The sequence below is a fragment of the Larus michahellis genome, chromosome 2 (assembly GCF_964199755.1).
Source record: "Larus michahellis chromosome 2, bLarMic1.1, whole genome shotgun sequence".
In the NCBI taxonomy this organism is placed as follows: domain Eukaryota; kingdom Metazoa; phylum Chordata; class Aves; order Charadriiformes; family Laridae; genus Larus; species Larus michahellis.
The window spans coordinates 41,006,408-41,030,568 of NC_133897.1; the positions used below are offsets into that span (position 1 = coordinate 41,006,408).

At 36.7% G+C, this 24,161-nt stretch overlaps 1 protein-coding gene across 1 annotated transcript in view; it reads left to right on the forward strand.

The window, feature by feature from the left end:
- KCNH8 (potassium voltage-gated channel subfamily H member 8) overlaps positions 1-24,161 on the forward strand; it is a 190,226-nt gene that overhangs the window by 140,667 nt on the left and 25,398 nt on the right. Inside the window, exons 8-11 of the mRNA XM_074575000.1 lie at positions 3,242-3,439; positions 7,169-7,368; positions 9,390-9,639; positions 14,151-14,365. Coding sequence (XP_074431101.1) covers positions 3,242-3,439; positions 7,169-7,368; positions 9,390-9,639; positions 14,151-14,365 — 863 coding nt within the window. The remainder of the gene's footprint in view (positions 1-3,241; positions 3,440-7,168; positions 7,369-9,389; positions 9,640-14,150; positions 14,366-24,161) is intronic.

Genomic DNA, 24,161 nt, shown 5'->3' on the forward strand with positions numbered 1-24,161 from the left:
ATGTTAAGTGACTGGCATATAAGGAAAAACTAAGTAGTAGTATTGAACGAATCTGCAAATTATAGGGAGTGATGTACCTGCTCAACGCACTACAAGCACCAAACTGAGGGAAGACTGAGTTTCTGGATGTCCAGTAAATGAGGTAAATGAGATAACGTGTTTTACATCTAATTATAAAGTATGCCACCTATGGATGCTTAAGTGCTTGTTTATGTTTCTGCTGGTACTTGAGCACTTCCCAGATACAGGTAAATGAAACTCAATACAGATTATTTCAGCAATTTTCAAAGCAGCCTAATGGAGCTGGATATCCAATTCCTACTGACTTTTCTAGTGGGACTTGGTTACTTAAGTGCTCTTTTTCCCTTTGAAAAAAATCTTCCTCTTAATTATACTAATTGGTGCTTAAATATGTTTTCAAAGTCACAGAGCTATATCTAGATAATGCTAATTCAGAACCAGACAAGATTCATAATGCCAAATTCTGGGAAGCTCCCTCTGACTGCAAGGTATGTTTCTTTTTTCTCTTCTTCCCTGAGGGCAGAAATTAACTACGCAAGTTTGCCAGCGAATCTGCTGAGAGCTGTTACCTACAGGAACCAAAAAAAGTAAAAGGCATCAGTCAGTCATGCTGTCTCACAGCTATTTTCATTGGCTAATAAAAGTGTTTACAGCCAACAGTATCTTATCTCTATCCCCAAATGGGAAAAAATGTACAGCTGTCAACAAAAATCTGAGAAGTATAGTTGATCTGGAATATCTTGCAACATTTTATATACTTTGGCTGAAACCTCATCCTAAATAATTTCTTCAAAAGGTCCTGATTAGGATCATCTCTAACAGCCAAAATAGAAATGAGAAGCTGTAAACATGCCCTTATCTACAAATCAGAGGAATATATTTATTGGGTTTTCGCTTTCAGTTATGTATTTTCTGTTCCAAATCTCATGGTCCACCTCTAAAGAAAGTTACTTAATAGTTTTTCTTTATATAGTGGTAATTTTTTTAGCAATTGTTAACAATTGCTAATAATTGCTAACTGTTCCTGTTGTAGCTCAGTGATAAGCCATTCATCTTACTGATCAAGATCGTTTGTCTGACCCTCAGTTATGCCACAGAACTGGGCACAGAGTGCTGAGCTTGTCTCAAATACTGACACTGATGTCCTGGCCAGAAGGGCCCGTTAGAAACTGTAAAATGTTAATATTGTATTTTGAAATATTGTAGAGACTTCTCCTGTTTGATACAGTGTAGGCATTTACTTTTATACCTTACCTCTGCTAGCAGCAATGCATCCTTTGGGAATAATGATGTCTCAGTAGGGTTGGGTTTTTTCCTTGATAACCTTGAGCATAAAGTGTGCTGTAAAGGAGAAATGAGTTTACAAATATCTATCAATTAAAGAATAGAGTCATCTACCTTTTCTGGATAGCAATGAAAATGTATTTGTCAGAAAGTGAGTCCCGTAATGTTTCGTATAAAGTTACAATAGGTAAACTCTTTTACTCTTTTTGTTTGTTTGTTTGTTTGATAGCTGAACTGAGGTGGAGAAACTTGCAATCAGGTGCAATATGACAACCAGGAACAACAATTGTGAAATTCATTCAGATAACAAAAGGCAGAAAAATGGGAATATAGAGGCCAAGAATCAGTGGCTTTTAGAATACTCCCAGGAAAGAGATTTTCTCCTAAGAGGCGTTATTTCAGTATTCACACATCAGTTACATTTATTTAAAATAACTTATTTGATTTGTTTCAGTTTTGCCATTCTTCAAATGCAGTAGAATACTTTCAAAACCAGAGACTTGAGTATAAAATAGCCTCATGTGATTAATACTTTCTATCAAGGCAAAATCAAAGAGATTTTCATATGCTTTCTTGTCTGTTGACAAGGTAACCAGCCCACCCAGTACTGGCATCCTATGAAAATACAGAGTGCTTTCATTGATGCTTTTGATTAAATTCACTGGCCCTCGTAGAGTGGGTCGGCAGGGTCATGGGTAGACCTTGCGCTGTCATCACCCAGCCCTTCTGGCTTAGCTTTCTCTGTAGAAGGGCATGCAAGAGAGTATGGAGCTGAGGATGGCAGGAGGCATGGCTCAAAAAGTCTGCTGTAGGTGGTCAATTCTTACAGACTTTTCCCCCAACTTAATTGGAAGTGCTGGGACAGATGTTTTAAATCTGCCCCCTACTTTTGCAGATATTCTGTACAAGGGGATTTTTCCCATTTCATACTTGGATTCATTCAAAATGAAGAAATGGATGCTGATTGAAGTGGAGAGAGAATAAGCTTCAGAAGGTGATTCAGTCTGTCAGGTCTCAGTTTACAACAGGAGGACCTCCAACCAATTTTTCTAAAATAAAATTCTGCCTGCCAGGAATATTATGTTTTGGTGGTTCTCCCTGAATACCTGGGGAAGATTCCCGTTCTCCCGAGCACACTGCCTAACAGGCAAAACTGGGCACAAAAATTGATTTTTAACTTTTCTTACCCCATCTGGATTTTTGTGAAGCATTATGTTTATGCAGTTTATTCAGGTTGTTTGTTTTTCTTTTACAAAATAGGAACTGCATCCTGGTTTGTTGCTTTGGAGTTTTCTTGTTGGTTTCTTGTTGGTATTTAAATATCTATGAGGCAGTAGCCAATTCTACTTTCTCTAACACACATGGACTCATTTAGCAAAATTAAAGGAAAGATTAAATGAACAATTTAGAAAACACTTACTGAAGCATCTTTTGAAAATTAATTCTGGTTTGTAAGTTATGTTGTTTGAATCTTTTCTACTGTAAAAAGAAACATGTAAAAAGCTCTAAATATTTAATTATTATTATAACAATTTAGTCTTAGAATCTCAAAAAGCTTTCCAAGCAGTAATTAATGGAAAGAAACAAATCGATGTTGCATTCTTGCTGCAGTGTGATGATTTTTTTCTTTTCAGTGCCTTAATGGATTTTGTGAATTACCTAATTAGACGTGTAATATGCAATTCCAAAACACTTGATTTCCATACAGAAATACAGTTATTATCATAAATAATAGTGCATAAGAAAATACCCCAGAGATACAATACTTAACGTGCTGTATAAATTCCTACAGTTTAATGTTCTTTTATTCTTGAAATTGTGTGAATAATGCAGTGTCGTCCGAATAATTTATTTTGGAATTATTTTGGTTTACAGAATATGTAGTTTTCATGGTGCCAGTATTCCTTAATAGTTCTTCTTATGCTTTGTTTTTCAGGTTGGCTTCATGAGCTAGGAAAACGTATTGAGTCTCCTTACTATGAGAATAATACACTAGGAGGCCCATCAATCAGAAGTGCCTATATAGCTGCCCTATATTTCACCCTCAGCAGCCTCACCAGTGTTGGGTTTGGAAATGTTTCAGCCAATACCGATGCTGAAAAGATCTTCTCCATTTGCACAATGCTGATTGGGGGTAGGTACAAATGCTAAGCATCATGTAAAACGTTTTGAGGAGGTAGGGACACGTAAAATAAGAGCTGAAATTTTGCAAAGTTTCTTGAAAAAAAAACCAAAAACCAAACCAACAACGAGTTTAATTTTAAATGGTAAAAGAAGTAAATTTAATTTTAAAGAAGTAAATTTAAATTTAAATTTCTCCAGGGCTAGTCAGTAAGGCACTGATTGTCAGCTTTGCAGCACAAATTTTCCTGGGCAAAAATAAATTGGCAACTTGACGCTTGAAAGCCAGGGAACATGATGAATGACCCACAAACTATACACGTGCAGCATCAAGTGGTATAAAAAGTGCTCAATGAGTTATTGTCATTTTTCCCAGTCTTGAAAATGAGTGGCAGTAATATAATGACTCATCCAAGAATGATATCATTATGATTTTGACAATGTCACAGAAACAAAAGCAGCTCATTAATTGCTTTTGCCGCGTAGAAAATAAAAATTATAGTTTTGAAATACAACGTGGTCTCTGTGTTTTGGGGCTTTCACTGCATAAAATCTGTTGGAATGAAGGAAGTTTTCATTTCTAGCAAGAAATCAAGAGATATCCTGTGCAAGGCAATAATGAATATTTAATTCACTTTGATATGGCAGAGCTTTCACAAACTTTAAATAGAGTAGAATATAAAAGTATCCTATGCTTTTATTTAGTCCAGTTATAGCAATTCTTTTTAATTTCTTATATTATTGAGCGGTAGAACAAATACGCTTATGCACTGAATAAATTGTGAAGCACTAGTCGACTGAATGTAGTTAAAGGGAACTGAAAACTGAAAGGTAAAGTTGCTCACAGACAAGCAGGTAGAAGAATGATTTTACACGTGGGAGAATCCACTGAAGAAGGTATATCCAGGTAAGAAAGCAGAGCAGGCTGGTTTGCAGATATTTTCTTGAGGAACTGTATTTTAGATGGTATTTGAGAAAATAAGTATGGCAAGGAAACTTGAAGGAGTTGGCATCGTATAGTGCAGACTGGTTAGCACACCTCAGAAAACTCTGAGTACTGGTCTGTATACTTTAGGGCATAATACATTTTCATTTCTTAAAACGTGTTTTGGTGTATAGTTTTGGCTGATATTTAATTTTCAAAAAGTGGTGTCTTGAGAAAAAAAGATGTAAGTTTTTTACAGTTTTTAAACAAAGACATTAGTATCACATTTCAGGTGTAATGGATATCATGATTTAGTTTAGCCATAGGAATGACGTGAGTTTATTGCAACCCTAAAGAAAGTTGAAGCAAGAAAAAAAACCAAAAAACAACAAAATAAACCAAACCAAACAAACAAACAAAAATACAACAAAACCCCAAGTGTTAATTTAACAGCTAAATAACTTCTAATATTCTTGTTTGATTTTTACCCACCTCTTGGTATTAATTTTTGTTTTGCATTAATTTGAAATTACAGCCTAAGACGAGTAATATAGTGAAGATAAAAAATCTTATTCTACACAGTATTTCTTCTTGAAGTTGGAAAGAAAAGTTACTTATTAAAATTTAACCAGAATTCCTAGGATACCCAGCATCTGTAAAATATGAATCACATCTGTACTCTGCAGATGACTGTACCATGTGCTGTCTTGTATTCTGAATGTTCTTTGAGCAAAGAATGTACAGTTTTGTATTAATGAGACCAGAGGCCCATTCTAGTAGCTGCAGTCCTTTCTGGACAGGTGTTCTTCTGTTCCCTAAACAACAAAAAAAATAATTTCGAATATACATTAGAATCAAGGCCACTGTATGAAATATGGCTCCTAGAAGTTTTTGACTTGTCCTGCTTGGTTTTAGAGAATGGATTAATAGATTTCTTACAGAAAGTAACGTGGGTCTGTGATTATTTGATAAAGAAATCTCACGCCTATCACAGCCAGGAATAGCTTGTCATCATCAGTAGCAGTTGTCTTCTTGATTATATTTGTGCCTATAATAATATCTCGGAGCTCTCTACACTGCCCAGCTCCTAACCTTGGAGCCTGTTGGGAGACTTACAGTAACACGAGTGATTTTCACTTATGCATCCATACACCACCTAACGTTTTATCCCTCCCCCCTTTTTAGACTGATTGTCACATCCTTAAAGAGGCTAACCTATCTCTTTAGCCTATTTAGCTATGTCTGGCTGAATTGTTTCAGCCCTAGCTGACATATTTTTATTATAATATCCTGTATCTGGCATTACACCAGTCCCGCACATTTTGTTGCCCAATTCTGATGTTAGTGACTTAGTAAGTCACTGCAGCATCAGGAACAATACATAGTTGATCCAGCTGATTCTTCTTAGAAATAAATTTTCAATTATGCATAATTTTTTTTCTAGTATTCATACCTGATCTGTTCTTCCTGCCCTGCTTTTCATTTATCTTCTTTTACTAGCGGACTTGTATTGACCTCGTCATATCATTGGATCACCTCTGCAAGAATGCATGCTGTATTGTGAAACCACATCACGCTGTGGTGCATTCTCTGTTTTTCTGCACTCCTTTCACAATGAAAACATAGGTTCCTATGCTCCTTTGTGTTTTACTCAGCCTGTAAAAATTTTAAGCACTCCAAACTAAAGAATTTTCTGCCTGTTTCTACCAAGTAAAAGCATTATGAATGACCAAAATGCATCCTTTCCTCCTCCTGTTCCCCCTTGTCTCGCCTCACTAACCCTGGGCTCCCGTAAATTGCCTTAGAAGGTCAACTTCTTATTTGTCTTGTTTATAAACCAATTCCTTTGCCACTCTGAGGAGTCTGTCTCCTTTCTTTCAAGCACTAGAAAGACAGATGTCCCTTAAGAGTAATAATCAAGTTCTTTAACAGTTCTTTCAATAAACAATTTGTAAATTTGTATTTTACATGCCTCAGATCAATACCACATGACAGACAATCTAGCAGTGATTTTTCCCACTGACAATCAGCAAGCACATTTCTGCACAGACAGACCCAGGCAACCTCTATCTGTAAGCATTTCTTCAATTTTGCTTCTGGTCTTTTTATTCCCAAGCCAGTCTCTAATTGCAGACAAACTCCAGGATGTCAGAACTTTCTGATGAGCAATTTCACACCATATTTGACCTTCTCAACCAACATAAGAAATCAGATTGACAGTTTGAATATATCTTTTTTTTTTTTAACCTGAGTTTCTGCTTTACAATGTGGGGTTTTTTCTGTCTTTTTTTTTAACATCTTATTCCCTAGAATACGATAGATCTCTAAATGTCGTTTGCAATCTCATTCCACTACACGTGGTCCTCATTAGTAATTGGTTTTATTTATATGAGTTCTCTGAAAACTATTACATTCTATGTAGTTGCTAACTGACCATTTGAGTGTAGTTTTCATACTGATTGATAGTTTCTCATGATTTCCTGAGCATGCCTGCCTGCATGTGTTCATCTGTTTTCCTTTTTTTCTTAGACTATAAATTAATTAGGCTTGGGTATTCTTTTGCTTGTTACCCTGACTAGATAGCATCAGATGTGGTTCTAGCCTATCACATGGCTGTGACTGCTAGTGACACAAAAAATGGAAATGGATAATCATATGAATACTACTGTTTATTACTTATGAAGTCTTATATGCAAAAGCTTTACTATATCTATCAAGCAGGAAACTGGTTTCTGTGAAGATCCTGTTGATTTTCTGTGTTACTTTTTAACGATGAACAAGTGACTCCATATTGCACATGATTGCTGTCCTCCCTAGCTCTGATGCATGCCTTGGTGTTTGGCAATGTGACTGCCATAATTCAAAGGATGTACTCCAGATGGTCCCTTTATCACACAAGAACCAAGGATCTGAAGGACTTTATACGGGTCCATCACCTGCCACAGCAGCTAAAGCAAAGGATGCTTGAATATTTCCAAACCACGTGGTCTGTCAATAATGGAATTGATTCCAATGAGGTAACAAAACGAGGGAGATCGTATGTTTAATGGTTTTGACTATTGACTTACAGTTGGTGTGGGTGTGTGGGTGTGTGTATGTAATTTTCCATTTGTGATGCTGTGTTTTGTGTGAAGTAACATATAGAAAAGAACATGCCTAAAAAAAAAGTTAGGTTATCCCAGGAAGAGGATAACCTATTGAAAAATCTGGTTTAGAACGTCACAGTGTATATTAAAAATTCAAAGTCCTCCATAATGCTGAAGAGGCATTCATCACAAACCTTTTTGATAGTCTCAGCAGAAATACCCCAGGGAGCAGTTTTGCCTTTCATCAAACAAAAAATCTACTGAGTTTTTGGGGTGTTTTTTAAAGGAGGGACTTCTTTACTGCCCTCTCCTCCCTCCTTCATTTTCTTTTGTTCTTTGCAATACTGTAGACAAGTGGTTTGGCCTGAGTTTTTATGTTATTCATTTCCCTATATTTTTGAACATTGCAGAATGTACCATGAGAGTAAAATCAAAAGATGTATTTCTGGTCGTGTCTTTGCTTGCTTGTTTTAAATGACTTACCCAGGTTATGTATTACTATACTCCAGGAAAAATAATGACTTCTCTCTGCTGGAGTGTTATTTGAATGAACCATTCCCTTCAGAGCTTTCATTATACATGTCATTATAAAACTCAGTGGCCTCTAAAGATAATGTGGAAATAAGCAGAAAGATTTGGGTTTGCGAGTATTCTTTTCCTGATAAATTCTTTTTGTGGTGTGCACAGGACAAATAATGGGATTTTTCAACAGCATCCTAGCAACAGAAGGAGCCTAGTAAGATTTACAAACGTACAAAAAACACTTAGATGTTGGAGCTTTCCTAGATTTGGTTAAGGATCACCTTCAACTTCTGTATTTTCTGTATTTTTAGTCGCACTGAAGGTGAGTGACTGCTGTACTACAGCGGCAGCCTTTGAAGAGACCATCAGTATTTCATGATTTGCCACCCATCCACAAACTGCCCTGTCTAAGCCCACTTGGTCAAGTGTTGTCTGATTGCATTGCTCAGATGCCAGATCCCTTCAAACTACAGAGAAAACTATGCTTGTGGGCCTGCAGCTTGCATGGTCCAAGCGTTGCCCACAGGCAGGCAATATACTTTGCATCAATGGGGTGGATACTGGAAAACACTTAAATATTTTTTTAAAAACTCCAGCTGAAATTTTTGATGATTTGAGCAGGTTTATGTCATTCTCAGAAGATTGTCTCTGAGCAGAAAGTTTTTTCTCTCAGTTTTGCCATCCTGCAACAGATCTTCTGTAAAACATACATAGATATCATTAAGTGCTGGCCAGGCTATAACAGGAATTTGCCTAAAATTAAGGCCAAGGAAAAACAGGAAGACCTTATGGTCTTTTAGTTTCCATAGGTTCTTCCACTGAACATGCACCTTGTCTCCTTCAGTGTCCAATTGCATCATTTAAAAGAAAAGAAGGAAAAAAACCAAAAAAACGCAGAAAAAAACCCTGTAGAAGTTTGCCATATAGACATTTTTTGGAGTTATTCTTCTTCCAGGGGTTTTACAATAGAAGAAGCAATATAGCCTATTGATGAATTTTATACAAGCATTTTAAAGGAAATCTAAACTAAATTAATTTTTGCTCTTTTTTCAGTGTATATGCCACTGTATAGAATGGTATATACTGTAAGAGCCTACTGTGTTCTAACAGCTGAGAAAAACTTGAACGAGGTTAAATTGGGCATTAGTGGGAATTCCAATGCAGTGGTGTTGACTTTTGTTCCTTGTTTTTGTTTAAAGGCACATTTTTATTCATGTTTTTCCTGGAATTTATCAGTCTTTATGAGTGTAAAGATTTATTAAGACATATCACACATGTCTTATCAAGGGGATAAGAAAAATCAAAGGGAAATCTTTCAATCAGTACAACATGCGCAGCACTACTAAATCAGATGACTTTTGCAAAAGAGGAAACAAATTATTTCACGCTTTTTCTTTTTTTTTTTGCCCCCTTTTTTCTTTTTTGCACAGCTTTTGAAAGACTTCCCAGATGAGCTGCGTTCAGACATCACCATGCACTTGAACAAGGAGATTTTGCAGCTCTCCCTTTTCGAGTGTGCCAGTCGCGGTTGCCTCAGGTCTCTGTCTCTGCATATCAAAACCTCCTTCTGTGCTCCTGGGGAATACCTCCTCCGGCAGGGAGATGCCCTGCAAGCGATCTACTTTGTGTGCTCAGGTTCCATGGAAGTCCTGAAGGACAGCACGGTGCTGGCGATTCTCGGTATGCTCGTAATCATAGCTTCAAAGAGAAAGAATGGTCCTCCAATGTAGGAGGACCTTCACTATTAACCGATGGCTTAGGGTGTCCTAGTAGCCTGATGAGAAAGAATTAATTCGATTTTAATCTGCCATTCATACTCTATGAACATCCCTAATTTTTTTTAGCTTACACTTCCTCATTTTTTGCCCTAAGGAGCATTCGGTTGCTAGAGTGTTAGCTGTGCAGTATTTCACTTGTATCCTGATTTTCTTTTACTTATTCTCTCTCCTTTGCATGTAAGGAGGTACTTGCTAGCTTTTGATACAAATTGCTGCTTTCAACTAAATTTGATTTATTTTATAGATTTTATCAATTGAAAATTGAGTATTGACACCTCAAAGGACATTGGTTATTAGTTCTTAAATCTTTCATGAAAATTAGTGTCCAGGCAGTGCTCCTACTAATGCTCCCAAATGAAAGAAAGCAATGTGAGCCTACTCTCATTCTTTGATGCATGCATATGAACACCCCTTGCAGGACAGCCATGTGGTGAAAAACAAACATTGTTGGCTCTGCTCCCCAAATAGTTACTTCTTCAAGCTAATTGATGCTGCCAACAGTCATCTGAGTATATTAGAACAGAGAAAGGCCAGAAGTCCTGTTCTAATAAATTTTGTTTAGTTGTTCTTTGCTAGATGACTGCTTTGACTTATCTAGGGTTAAGCATCTCTATCTGTAAATTTCAATGATTGGCCTCAATCTAATGCCTACTAAAGAGATTCCCTTTATCATCAGCTAAAGGAAGATTAGACTTGTCTGAGTTAATGTTTGATAAAGTAAAATATGTAATTTTACTCTAAATGTAAAGAACTATTTTTTTGTGGATTTAAATGTATTTTTCTTTCTAATAACTTTTAATATTCTTATAAAGCAGAGTTAAAAAGAACATTTCCTTTTTTGCTTTCCTTCCTGTTTTGTGGGATTACACTAGACTGTTGATAATGCAAGCTTCTGGTCTTCTGTAATTGAATTTCCTTTATTTTACTAGCATGCATTTTATTGGTCTTTTTTTAGAATGTAAATGTGATACACGTCCTATTTTTTTCATAACTCTTTAATTCCATTAGATTGACAGTCCACATCACTCTATCACTCATTTGTAATTAGGAAGTTTTCGAATGCCTCTATTGGATCGCATAGATCAAAGCTATAAAATAAGGCTTAGAAAAAACATAAGTTTATATATAGCAAAAGGTCAAGAGCTGTCCCCGTTGGAACTATGATTTCATTAATGATTCCATTTTCAGGCACTTCTGAAAATGTTAACGAAAGCATCATTGTGTAATGGTGACAATGAAAACAATAAGAAAGAGATTAGTGGATTTCTGAGAGAAGTTAATGAAATCGTAATGCAAAAACATAAACACAATACAATGAAATAATGTTTTGTTACAGTGAATGGGAGCTTCATCATTTAAAGCCTAATTGACACCAGCAGAAGGTGAATGCATCAAACCTGTAGGTCCCTATGAGAAACTGTGTTACTGATGGGATGTAAATCCAAAAGCGCAGTTTTTTCCCTGACAATGCTGGGTTACTTACAGTTCCCAGACCACTATTTTATAATTCTGATTCTGATTGTAGTGGATTAGGTTTTGTTTACTGAACCATTCTCACTAACAAGCAATACAGCAACAATACAATGAAATGCTCTGATTAAATACAGCTGTTTGGTTCCTCTTGAGACTAATACTTGATATCTAATAATGATGGCCAGGATATCTTTTATAGGACCTTTTTTTTTTCTATAGCAGTTATGTACTGTTTGGGCACACATCTTGTTAAAAAATATTAGCAATAAGTGATTTAAAAGATAAAGAGAAGAAGTTTATAACTGTGACTCTATGTCCCAGATATATTATCAAGCAGATGTGTCTGCATACACATTTATAAATAAATTTGTTCTCCAGTGAAAAAGAAAGAAAGAACTAATAAAAATACCTTACATGATTCTGTTCATGTAACAACTGTTGATATTCAAGGTACAATCATTTCACTACTGCATTGATTCTACTTGAAACTTCAGCTTACTACCTACAGCCTTTGCTACATGGTTCTCATTTGAAAAGAAACATACATTAGCATTCCCGGATCAATTGTAGTGTCTTTCAGGCTGACGTTATGTCATCAAACACTAACTACAATCAAATACAACACTAACATTTTTTCCAAATTATTTATGCATTATTGATACTAATACAGTTTGTATGCCTAAAAAGTTTCTAATTAAGGTGTTTAAAAATCAGCCTTGGTATATTTGAAATAATTTTTCCCTTGTCCATATTTACACAGCCAGAAATAGATTAACATTGCCAGCCCTCTGCTTAATATAATCAAAGAAATCTAAAGAATTGTCGATATTTACAGTAAAAAATAAAAATGAATTATTGTTTAGCTTTACAGTATATTTGTTTATGTAGGCATTACATCATGTGATGAGCAATGACAAAATGTATTGTCTATCAGATTTACCTTTCCCAGACTGACCTAAGCTAGTGCTAGTTATCATTTATACTAATTGATATTTTTAAGAGACCCCAAAGTAGCATTAATGTATGTATATTCCTAGTATAAAAGAAAATCCCTCCCTATGCTGGGTCTATGGTACTTTTGAGAAAGTTTTACAAGCTCCCTATAAAGAGAAAAAATTATCAGTAGTATTTTCAAGTATAAAATTATCTTATTTAAGCAGCTTCAGGAACGGTTGCCTTACTTAAAGTCAAGAGTAAACTTACTCTTTAACTGCACCGTTTCCTGTGTAATATGCAGTTGGAATCACATGCTGGGTGGATTTTTAGAATTTACAGTCTTCTTTTTTTAATCACAGAATAATGTAAGATTGGAAGGGACCTCCTGAAGCCACCCATCCTAAACCTGCTTAGAGAAAGGCCAAGTTAGCTCAGCTTGCTCAGGGCCGTGTCCAGGCAAGGTTTGAACATCTCCAAGGTTGGCGATTCCACAACCTTTCTGGGCAGCCTGTCCCACCGTTTGACCAGCCTGATGGAGACTTCCGTGTCCTGGTTTCTAATCATAATTTCTTTTGTTACAACTTGTGCCCAGTACATCTTGTTGCACTTAGCATCCTGACAGAGGAGCTCAGCTCTGTCTTCTCTAACACTTTTCCATTAGGCTGTGGAAGACAGCAATAAGGCCTTTTCTTCTTAAGGCAGAACAATACAAAGTTTTTTTCAGCCTCTCCTTGTACATTATGGTCTCCAGTCCCTGATCATCTTGGTGGCCTCTTCTGCACTCACTGTAGTATGTCAATATTCTGTCTTGTACTGGGAACCCCAAAACTGGCCATGGTACTCCAGATATGGTCTGACAAGTGAGGAGGAAGAGTGACTTCCTGGGACTTGCTAATGCTGCCCAGGATATTCTTGGCCTTCTTTGCTGCAAGGGCACATTGTTGGCTCATGTTCAACTTCTTGTCCATAAGGACCCCCATCTCCATTCCTGGAGAGCTGCTTTCCAGCTGGTCAGTCCCCAGCCCATATTGCTGCCGGGAGGTTTTCCATCCCAGGTGTAGAACTTGGTATTTGTTTTTGTTGAACTTCATGAGGATCCTGTCAGCCCTTTTCTCATTCATTGAGGTTCCCCTGAATAGTAGCTTTGCCCTTCAGCATATCACCCACTTCCCCCAATTTGGTATTGCCTATAAACTTGCCAAGAATGCACTCCATCACAAGTATTTAACAAAGACAATTAACATTTGAGGAAGACAGTGAAGTTCGATGGTTGCTCTTTGGACTTTATACCTCAGATCAGATATTTATGGAAGCTTTTCGTTATAAAATTTTTGTGCTTTTCATTATAGGGTCAGTTGTGTTTTTTAATACATCCAATATTCTAAGGCAGTCTTGCCCATAAATGACAATATAATGGCTTAAGAATTAATTCTTTTTTCTTGACAGAAGTGCCATTGAGCTACACATCTATTAATAGCCCAAACAAATAAGATAGCTACATCATGAAGTGTAGCTATGCAGCCATAGCTATCATAGATTGTGAATGTTTTGCGATCCAAATTCTAAGTAAAAGGGTCATTTGAACTGACGATCTACACTTAATCATGTCATTGTTAAAATGGTATCTTAACACCTGCCTGTTCTAACAAAAAAAAACACAAACCACCAAGCTACAAACCTAATGTACACTTTTTGAAATACAAAATTGAACCTGCTATTAATTACCAGTATAAATCCTAACTTTATACATATTTACTTGACTGATCCCTTAAATCTGGTAGTTACAAGTCTGGAAATCAGTCTTTATACCTCCAATTAATTGCATATAAGATTGCACCTGCAAAAAAAAAAGACAGCTTTTAGGCAAAGATCCTTTAGAATGTTATTATTTAAACAATGCAGTAGTAGCAATGGAATTTAAGATTTAGAAATTATATTAAACAGATTTGTGATTCAAAAAAGAAGTAAAGAATTCATGCTTTTTAATTTTGTATTTTCTTTCAGGTAAAGGAGATTTAATTGGAGCAAACCTATCCATTAGGGATCAAGTTATTAAAACAAATGCAGATGTTAAAGCTCTAACGTACTGTGACCTCCAATGCATTATCCTCAAAGGTCTCTTTGAAGTGCTCGACCTTTACCCAGAGTATGCTCACAAGTTTGTTGAAGACATACAGCATGATCTCACATACAATCTTAGAGAAGGCCATGAAAGTGACGTAAGTATCTTTAAAGGTCTCTGCAACTATTGTTACCTTTAAGATGTTTCTCGTACTTTAGCCAGTTCTCATAACTTTTTCACAGTAAAGGAATAATACACAGATTGCATTAAAAGGACTACTCATTCCATTTGTTTGATAATTCAGTCATTACCTACATGAATCCTTTATCAATTGATCAGATCATAAACAGCGAACGCATTCTCTGCTTCTAATTTTCCCATAGAAAACATCATCTATGAGAGAACATTTTTCTTTAATATTTTGTCATTTTTTACTTGTGTTTAAAAATAATTCATATTTATGTAAAGCATGCATCCAAATAAAGGTATTTAACTATACCTTTTCTAGAAGCTCATGTGCCAACCTAATGAACATTCATTTCATAGATCATTGATTATCACTTCTTAGTTAGGAATGTTGTCACATACATTCAAAATGAGAAACAGTTGTTTCTCATCACGCTGCAACTAAAAAGTGGTTTTTTATTTAAATGAGCAATTTAATGTGAAATAACAAGAAATTCCAGATAAAGCACTGCTGAAACACTTCTGTATAGATTTACCAAAGTACATTCACTGATATTATGTAGCAAATATTTATATTCAGGTTTTAATAGTGAAAGAATTTTATGACAGCTCTCCTTTTCTGACCTAACCATGTGAGTGAACGAACATAGCGATAGCCAAACTTTCAGTTTGGTATTTAACAGTTCAGGTATTTGTCTTTGTATTTTGCTTCTTGTTACACACAGAGAGAAATAACATTGAAAGCACATGACTGGGGACAAGGATACTATCAAGCCAGGGGATGAATGTAACGCCAAGGAAGCATAAAGTGCAAAAAAGGTTTTCTGTTCAGGCAGACACCACAAAGAGCTGCAGAGCTTGAAAACTCCACACCCTGTGTGGCTGTTATCCTCCATGTAGTGTAGGCAGGCACTCACTGTTACGAAGCGTGGCCTGTTGCGTGGATGGTTTGTGAAGAAAGGTGTCAATGGATGCCCTGCATGCATGCCACTCCAGCACGGTCTTCCCTGCTCATGCCTACGCACACACTTTTCTGTGCAGAAGGTTGCTGGCCTGAGGAACCTCTTGACTGACAGAACTGCTCTAATGCATACAAGAACAGTGGTCCAGAATCCTTTTTTAGCTCAAACCCTCAATGAATGTGATATATAGGTTGATTTTTTCTATGTAAGCTTCTTACTAGGTGTACTTTGGCACAAGTGTTTCCACAGCAATGCTCTTTAAACAATTGCAGTAGAAAGGTGTAAACATATAAACGCAAACTTGTAGAGAGGAAAATAATCAGGGCATCTCATTTGTTTGTCTCTTGAAATGTCCCCAAACTGAAGACAGCAGCTGAGAGAGCACACATCTGTTCCGAGTGCCTGAAGATTAATTTGTAATAACACATTTTCCTTGGGGAGGAATGCTTAATCTCCTCCTACATGGAGAACATCTCCATGTAAAGATAGGGTTTGGAGCTGATTGCATTTTCCTCTCCGATTTTGTCATGGACCTTGATGAACCCCCATAAAGTATTGCTTCATGGTTTCTGTATGCTGACAAATCTGGGGCTCACCATACCAGTTGCATACACATCCAGCTTTTATAAAATCGAGGACAACTTCTCCCCACTAGAGTCGGCTGGGTGACGTACAGACTCCCTGCTGAGAGCAAGCCTACACCAGCCGTGAAGGTGAGTGCACAGACAGGAAAAGAACCTGCTCACGCTTGCTGTGCAAGATGGGATTTAAAGCAGTGCAGGACATATCAAAGGACCTTGTTGGCTTTAAAAAGGAAAATACTTGCAGAATTTGTGAACGTATGCTGTATTTTCATGGTAGAATCCGTTACCTTAAAATTAAAGGGGGAAAAAAAAAGATCACTGAGTAGGATCCAGTGTCACAGGCAAATGTAGAGAATCCAAGACAGCCTGCCATAGTGTCACTTTCTCCTACATCCTCAGGTTAACCATGCCCTCCACTAGTATTTCTCCTCCAGCACAACTAACCTTGGTCATGTGCATCTCATTGCTCATCCAACCATTTTGCTTATCAATAAGGATAAAGAGCAGGAGTAAGCTGGCCAAAAGTCGTACCACCACAAAAAGAAGGCTCACCAAATGAGGAGAGGTACCTATGGCAGTAACAAGTGTGCCTGGTCACCCACTTGCTCTGCTTCACTGAGAGAATACCAGGTCTTCATGAATATAACTTGCACACAGAAATAATCTGAGGGTTCTTTGATGGTTTACTCTCAAAAAAATAGTGAGAAGAAAGTTTTCAGAAGTACGATATGTGGGTATGAAAATACGACTTTTTTTTTTTTTTTAAATATAGCATTATTTCTTGGGAATGGTGCTGTGGGAGAGCTTGGCAGCTGCAGCACTGTATCTTGATGTCTCTCTCCCTAGGACAGAGAGATTTTATTTTTGCATGCATCTATGACTTCTGCAGCTTTATGGAAATTTTGGATTTGGAGAGTTTTTCCATACTTAAAGAGTAGATTGATTCATTTGAATAAGTTAGTTTCTTAGTCTCTTTTTCCTTGGATGTTTTAAATGACTGCAAATTTGCAACTGGATATGACTTTAATGTTTCTGAAAATGGGCCAGTTACAGCATTTAGGGTCAGGTGAACTGGAGAGTGAAATAGCATGAATTTCCCCACTATGACTTGCCAAGTGCCTTTCAGTCCTGACCTATAACATAATTGCATTTTCAGCCACAGCCAACCAAAACTGCCTTAGGTTGTAGATTTCCTAACACCTTAAGCCAGCATTAAAAAGGTGAGACTGCAGAAAGATGCAGTCTTGGTGATCCATTTTCCTCTTCCTTGTGCTGTTTGAACTGTTCATTGCGCACAAAATTGAATACGAGGTTTGCATTGAATTAAAAGTAAGTGGATCAAAAAGGACTGGAAGTTTCCTGATCCTGGAGTATCAAAGTCGGACACTTAGCACTAGTTCACGTAACTGCCTTACCCACCCAGAAATCTCTAGGAAAACTTTTCTGGTTTGTTTTCTTGGCTCATTTACAGGTCTAAGAGGGTATATAATGATGTGCTCCATCTGCAGTAAATTCCAAGTGAGGTGGAGTGGTGGAAAAGTCTCCTGGACTGCCATAGCCATGTTACTGTGCAGTAAAACAAAGAGGAGCTGTAACCAGATTTCCCAGCAACAAGTAGAAACCACAGCTGTCTGGTTATACAAAGATTTAAAGTGTTGTTTAAGCAATCTTGGGAGAAATGCTCAGGAGGTTTTAAGTAGAGGAGCTGGCAATTGTGTAACTATTTCAGCTTCTAATGAGTAAGAGAGAGAGAAATGGAAAGACACAAAAACAGGGAGATAAAGTTTCAGAGGTTCCTCATGATAGCTCTAAACCCAGCTATCATTAAGTGATTTATGATTATAACCATTAATGTGTGTGCAATCACACTGGCAGTGCTATTATGCCATCTTTTTATATATTCCCATCACAGCAAAGCGTGAATTAGAAAAAAGTCTTTATGTTGATTATATATGTTTTCTGTCCTTTGCTTGCTTTGCTGAATTTTGCTCGAGAAACTCGTAACTGTTTTTGTAAATGTGCTAAATGATTTCAGGACAGTTAGGAAAAGCTAATCTGCTTGGTAGCTGGAGTTGTGACATTAAAACAATTCAGCCGTTCAGGTGTTTCAACCAATTTTTCTAGGTCTGGGACTATGATGTCATAGTCATGAAATTAGTTTGCTAAGTGTCACAGATTTTGACACCCCCGTCCCCCTACCCGTATAATTTTGCATTATCAATTAGAGATTGCTTATATAGCAGGCAGTAAGAGAGTCAGATATCTAATTGGATAAAGATAAGGACTCACAAGAAAGTTCTTACAACATATAATACAATTATATGAAAGAAACTGGAAATTATTTTGCTATCCACCAGCCCTGTAAAACGTGCTATTTTATATATTTAGAGAGCAGTCACAGACGTTCATAACTGAATAATCCTGTGAGAAACTCAGAATAGGTAAATATTTGCACAATACCTTTGTGGCTTGGTAACAGTTTCTTGTTTCTGATTATTTCATGTGTCTATGCAGAAGTGTCTACAGTGTAGACATCATTATTCATCAAAAAAACCTGAAGGCTGGTTACAGCCAGACTGACACAAAGAACAAGAGGCCTCCTTGACACCTATGCCATCCCTCAAGCTGTAATGAAGTCCCAAAGGAAGAAAAAACTCATGCACGCACAATCTTTGACTCACTAGAACACTATCAATATGTGTCATTTTCAAAAAGAAGAGATGATATTCCTGAAGATTCAAAAAATCTGTCTTTGTAGACAGGCCTCATAATTAATAAGAATCTACTTTTCCTTTTGTAGCCTTAAAAGTGATGTTCTGCCTCTTACAAGAGCTTCCCTTCCTCCTCCCCCCAAAGGAGGAGAAGAAACTCTCTTTAAAATGAAAATACTCAGTCTCTGAAGCGCGGGGAAGGACTGCTTCCTTCAGCACATCTGCCGTGTAAATGAAACATAACGACAAAGATTGCATGAGAAAAGTGGTAGATTACTCCTCCAGTTGGTAACATTGAGTCTTACTGCAGTTTAGCCAGGCTCCTTGATAATAAAATAAATAAATAGACAAATACATTTTAAAAGGCAACCAAGAAGCAATAAAAACATTGACTTTTATTTTTTCCCCCAGAAAGGCATTGCCTGACAAAACAGGGCCTAATTCTTGTCCTTTGGAGAGGCTGGTGTTTAGAATTTATTAAATTTTAATAATTGAGTTGTGATTTTTTTTTTTTAATATAATAAAGCTCAGGTTGCTATTAGCAATACCAAACAAATTACAAAGGTTGCTCCTCATTTTCTACTGGGAAAACTGACAATTGGCCAAACCAATTGTTGTTAAAGGTGAAAACAGCTCTAAGCTCTGCAGCATACAACTGAGAGCACAGACTGGGAAGAAAAATGTCTACTAATTCTAATCTGAAATATGCTGACTCTTCTGGTTCATTCCAGCTAAACATTAAACAAGTATTTTAAGAGCACATATGTAAGCCCACCTTATTTCTTTTTAATTGGTTTATTTCTAGACCTTTATGTTTCTTTAGGACAACTATTGGCATTGCTCCTGTAGGCAGAAAAAAGGATAGCAAAAAATATTATGAATGCAAGCACAAAATTCAGCTGAAAGTCTGCCTAGCCACTGTCTTTTTTTTCAGCTAGTAGATTGCGTTTTTGACATACATTCATTCTTGCGCCTTTAGTCATGCTTTTTTCTAGATATTTTAATATAGGTCTGTTGAATTTATGAATGCTGCTTTCCAATATAGTAATAACTCAGAAGGGATTCTATCTGTTACATATTTGATCATCTATTATGAATCAGCAACAGAAGCAGCATGACATTTCTGATTTTAATGTGTCTATTGTCTGCATAATAAACAGTATTTTGCTTTAAAGAAACAAATCGAAGTTATCCTATTTGCAGTTCTGTTGATATTAAGGAAAAAATAAGTATGTTTTTTTGGAAGTAGTTCCTCTTAATTTTGGTAAATATTGTAAGGTAAGAAAACCTGATAGAAACTTCAGTCACCTAATTACTTATTGAGGTGTTTAACTTGCCAAAAAAATCCTATTTCTTGGCTATTACCTATGTGTTTATAATAAAACCTATGCATTGAAAAAATCAATTTCCAACCCAACTCTTAGTACACTGCTACACTTCCTTCACCCCAACTTAGATCATAGCTCATCCTGTACACTGCAGAACAATCACAGGTTGCAAAATATTTTCATAATAAATAATTTTCATAGACAATAATACCAACCACCTTCTAAATAATGAAGACGGTTTTGCCCTGTTACCCAGCAGCTGTGTAGAAAGAAGTGGCTTAGTTTAGAAAAGTTAAAAACCCCTACTTTTAGTCATTTAGAGTGGAGTTGGATAACTTTGGGGAAAACTTGTCATTTTTAAACAAACTTACATGCAGTTAAACACCCACCTTTGTCAATAGCTTATCTGGCAGAAGATCATGTACTATTACTGCAGGTGTAACTCACTGGTGTTTATTGTCTGTAGCACAGTCGGCATAAATTCTCCAAAACAAGGGACCAGTCAATGGCAATTTTTGTGTTTCTATAGAAGCATGGTTACAACAGGTGGAACAGAAAAGTGAATAAATCACCTAAAGCGACAGATGTCTAATACTTTGTCTGCATGATTATTCCAAAACCAAAAAAAAACCAACTTAGATTCCTGGTTATTATCTTTCTCTTTAGCCCATGTGTGCTTGGCAGGCACACGGAACAAATTCCTGCTGTTCTATTAGAGATCCTGAGCGGCTGATGGCTGGGCATCCACTGCTTTCTGCCTGTCAGCCACCATAATTCCATTTCTTCTTTATGCCTTTTTTGATATGAGATGGAATCTGCAAACTATTCACCTTCTCAGAGCTTATAGTATAGGAGCGAAGGTACTCCTCATACTTGCAAAACCTAAAATAATTTAAAAACTGTGAACATATAATTAATGTAGTGGCACGGCTCCTTGATGTGTTCACTGGAGTAAGTCTCTTACCTGCATCTCTGCGTGGCCTACTCTGCAACCAGTGCTGCTGTGAAATACTGCTCAGTGCTCTTTCACATTTTACAAGCTACTCAGACTTTTTGTTCATGCTTCTGGCACCACATGGAATATTTTTTTTTCTTTCTTCCCTCTCGCGCTCTCTCTCTCTCTCCATCTTCCCAAAATAAATTACCCTATTGCCGAGCAAGGCAGCACTCATACTACTTCACTTACACAGCTCAACTTCTGTATTTCTGTGAACAAATAACAGGATTGTGCAGCTGTAAAAGGGCATAACCATTGACAAAACACCAGAGCAGTTCCTTCACCAGTTTTACACTTCGTTTGTAATTTTAATGAATGAGAAGCAGTTTGGGAATGGGCTTTGTCTAGCTCCCTGCAAGATATTTCACAGGTCTCCTACCTATATGCATGACGCTAAGCGTGTTTTGATGGTTCTTTGGCTATTGAAGGTGGATGCTAGGTTCAGACAATTGATTCTCCTGCAATACCCTCCTCCCTCTGCAGCGTTACAGTCAATCCTTCCTACACTCCCTCAACCTGGCAATTACCTGCTTCACGCGGCATGGGAGCGGGGCTGACCTGGAGCTATATTTTGAGCCAGGTTTCGCTCCTTTTTTTGTTGTCTGCTAACTCATAAAGCTTGTTTACTTGCAATCATTGGTGAGCATGATGTGCGGTGCCTCTGAGCCATCAGTTCACCCAGTAGCCCTCAAGATAATCATCTCACTATCATGTTTCTAATATATCCTTCGATATGGTACACTGCTGAGAAATAATGCAATAAGGAAACACGTAATTCAAAAAGGACAGGCTGGTATGCCTGCCTCTTGCAGTCTTGATGGCCTTTTCATTTTCTTTTCCTTCTTTACCTGAAGAAATTTTTTTTTGCTGGCATGCTCCTGTGTCATTTCTGTAGCCTTCAGTCATTCCAATATTTTTGAAAACAATAACACACAGCCACCAATGCTGTCTGGTTTTGTCTCCCTAACAGTTTATTCTTCTGATCTGTGGTCATTTTCCAGTTAGAAGATTCATCTCACCACAACTTATTGATGCAATTATGTCACGTTTTCCATTAACAATTCTTTTCTTTTATTATTGTGTTTTTACAAGTCTTCTTCATTTTACAGCTAAAACAAATAGATGATTGGCTTTAAGGATGAATCCCACAAGATGTGGAAGAGGCCAAAGGGGAGGAGAGGAGGAGAACCCATTTATTTTTCTCCAGGAATATATTACATATATATGTGGTCCATATTACATACATATCTGGTCCATAGTTGGACCAGATGATCCCTAGAGGTCCCTTCCAACTCTGAAAAATTCCATGATTCCGTGATCCCAAAGTTCTTATCTCTGTGGTCACTCTTTTGTGCATGGGTTAAGAGACAGGAATCATGATCATTAGTTATACACTATTTACAACAAGGCTATTCAATGCATATATGTAATTAAGATCTTCACAATTGGACCTTAGCACTTTCTTGACCAATACAAACAATTTTCACTGTAACTAGAATTAAAATGGTTAAATGATTGCCAAAATTTTACTTCTAATTTTAGCTTTTGAATAATTTTCAATGCTCTCCGTTCTCATTCATTTCACTTCCTGGGATTATTGCATTCTGCATCAGATTATAAAATTTAACCAGCGGGTTACATGTTGAAAAAAAATCCAGGCTAGCAAAGCAGCTTATTGATGTTTTTAGACTGTGCTGTGAGGAGGGTATAAAACACTGTGTCAAACAGAATTTTAGGCAGGAAAAGCTCCTGGCTTGCAGAGAGTATTGCCTTGGAATGTAACCATATTTCTATTTTAATTACGCAGAGATGCTAGATGATAACTTTTTCCAATATGCTTCACTGTGCCTTAGGAAACAAGATAATGTAGCTTTTACACTATTAATATTATATCTTTGTCTCTACATTGGAAAAAATGGAGAATAAAATTAGTCCTAATGTATCTTAACCTTAAAATATTATGAATTTAGAGAGTGGATTTTTTTTTTTCCATAAATACTTTTATTTTGCATTGATAGAGCAACGACCTGATAGCGGCCTTAAATTTAGAAGCATTCTTACAGTAACCTATCCTTTTATTATTCTGTATAAAGTAAGAGTAATTTATGAAGGAAATTACAATACTTACCACAATTTCGTCTATAAGAACATTGATTCTGAAGGCACAGGCTACCTTGAGATGTAATGAACATGTCAGAGTGGCTTATATGGTAAAGTTTTATATCACTTGTAGAGTCATTATAACCTCAGGATACATGCTGAAATGTGTGAAATTAAATACGATTTAGTCTTTGAGAAAGCTGTCTACAGTCAGTGCAATCTGAGTAGCAGGTAGGCATTCCACATGGATACAAGAACACATTCACAATTTTATTGAGCCAGTAGCACTTTTAGTGCAATTTTAAAAAATATCATAGAATAGCAGAACAGCTGAGGTTGGAAGGGAGTTCTGAAGATCATCTAGACCCACCCCTCTGTTCAAAGATATGAAAGCATATAAAAATGAAAACCAAAATCACTGATGTACAAATACAGTCTAAGCTTTTAGTGATATAAAAATAAATATATCAGCATATTTTTCTTTTAAATCATCTATTCCTGCACTCAATAAAACCAGAGCTACAGAAGCTACCTGTGTAACTAGATTTCTGCTGAAAGTTCAGTTCCTACCTAAGATCACTTTTTCAATGCTGTGATAAATAATGACATGAGCATATTAACAAATATAAACATACCTATAAACTGTATATACAGTACAGTACTACATATATACTAAGCGTTCACAGACAGGCTCCATTCATAATCACACTATGTTCATTCCTTCAGCAAATTTGATATTGGGTTTCTCTGACATTGAGTTTGGTTTTATTCCATGGTTACTTTGAAAACTAAAGCAATTTTATTCACTTATTGAGTGTTCATGTTGTCTTAGTTTCTAACCTATGCAGAACTTCTTGAATAACAAAGCTGCCAGAAGCTCCCAAAAACCATGTGCTCAACTTTGCGTATTTAGAAAACACAAATTGAATCTCAGGGGAAAGAAATTATGATGGCTTTCTTAGTTAACAAGGTTATATACTTAGACTGCTGCTGGTATCTTCGCATGCCAGGACCTGACTTCTTGCCCTGAGGTGAAATCATGCAAATCGCTTTCACAGATACTGTATGTCTGCTGTCTTCCCCAA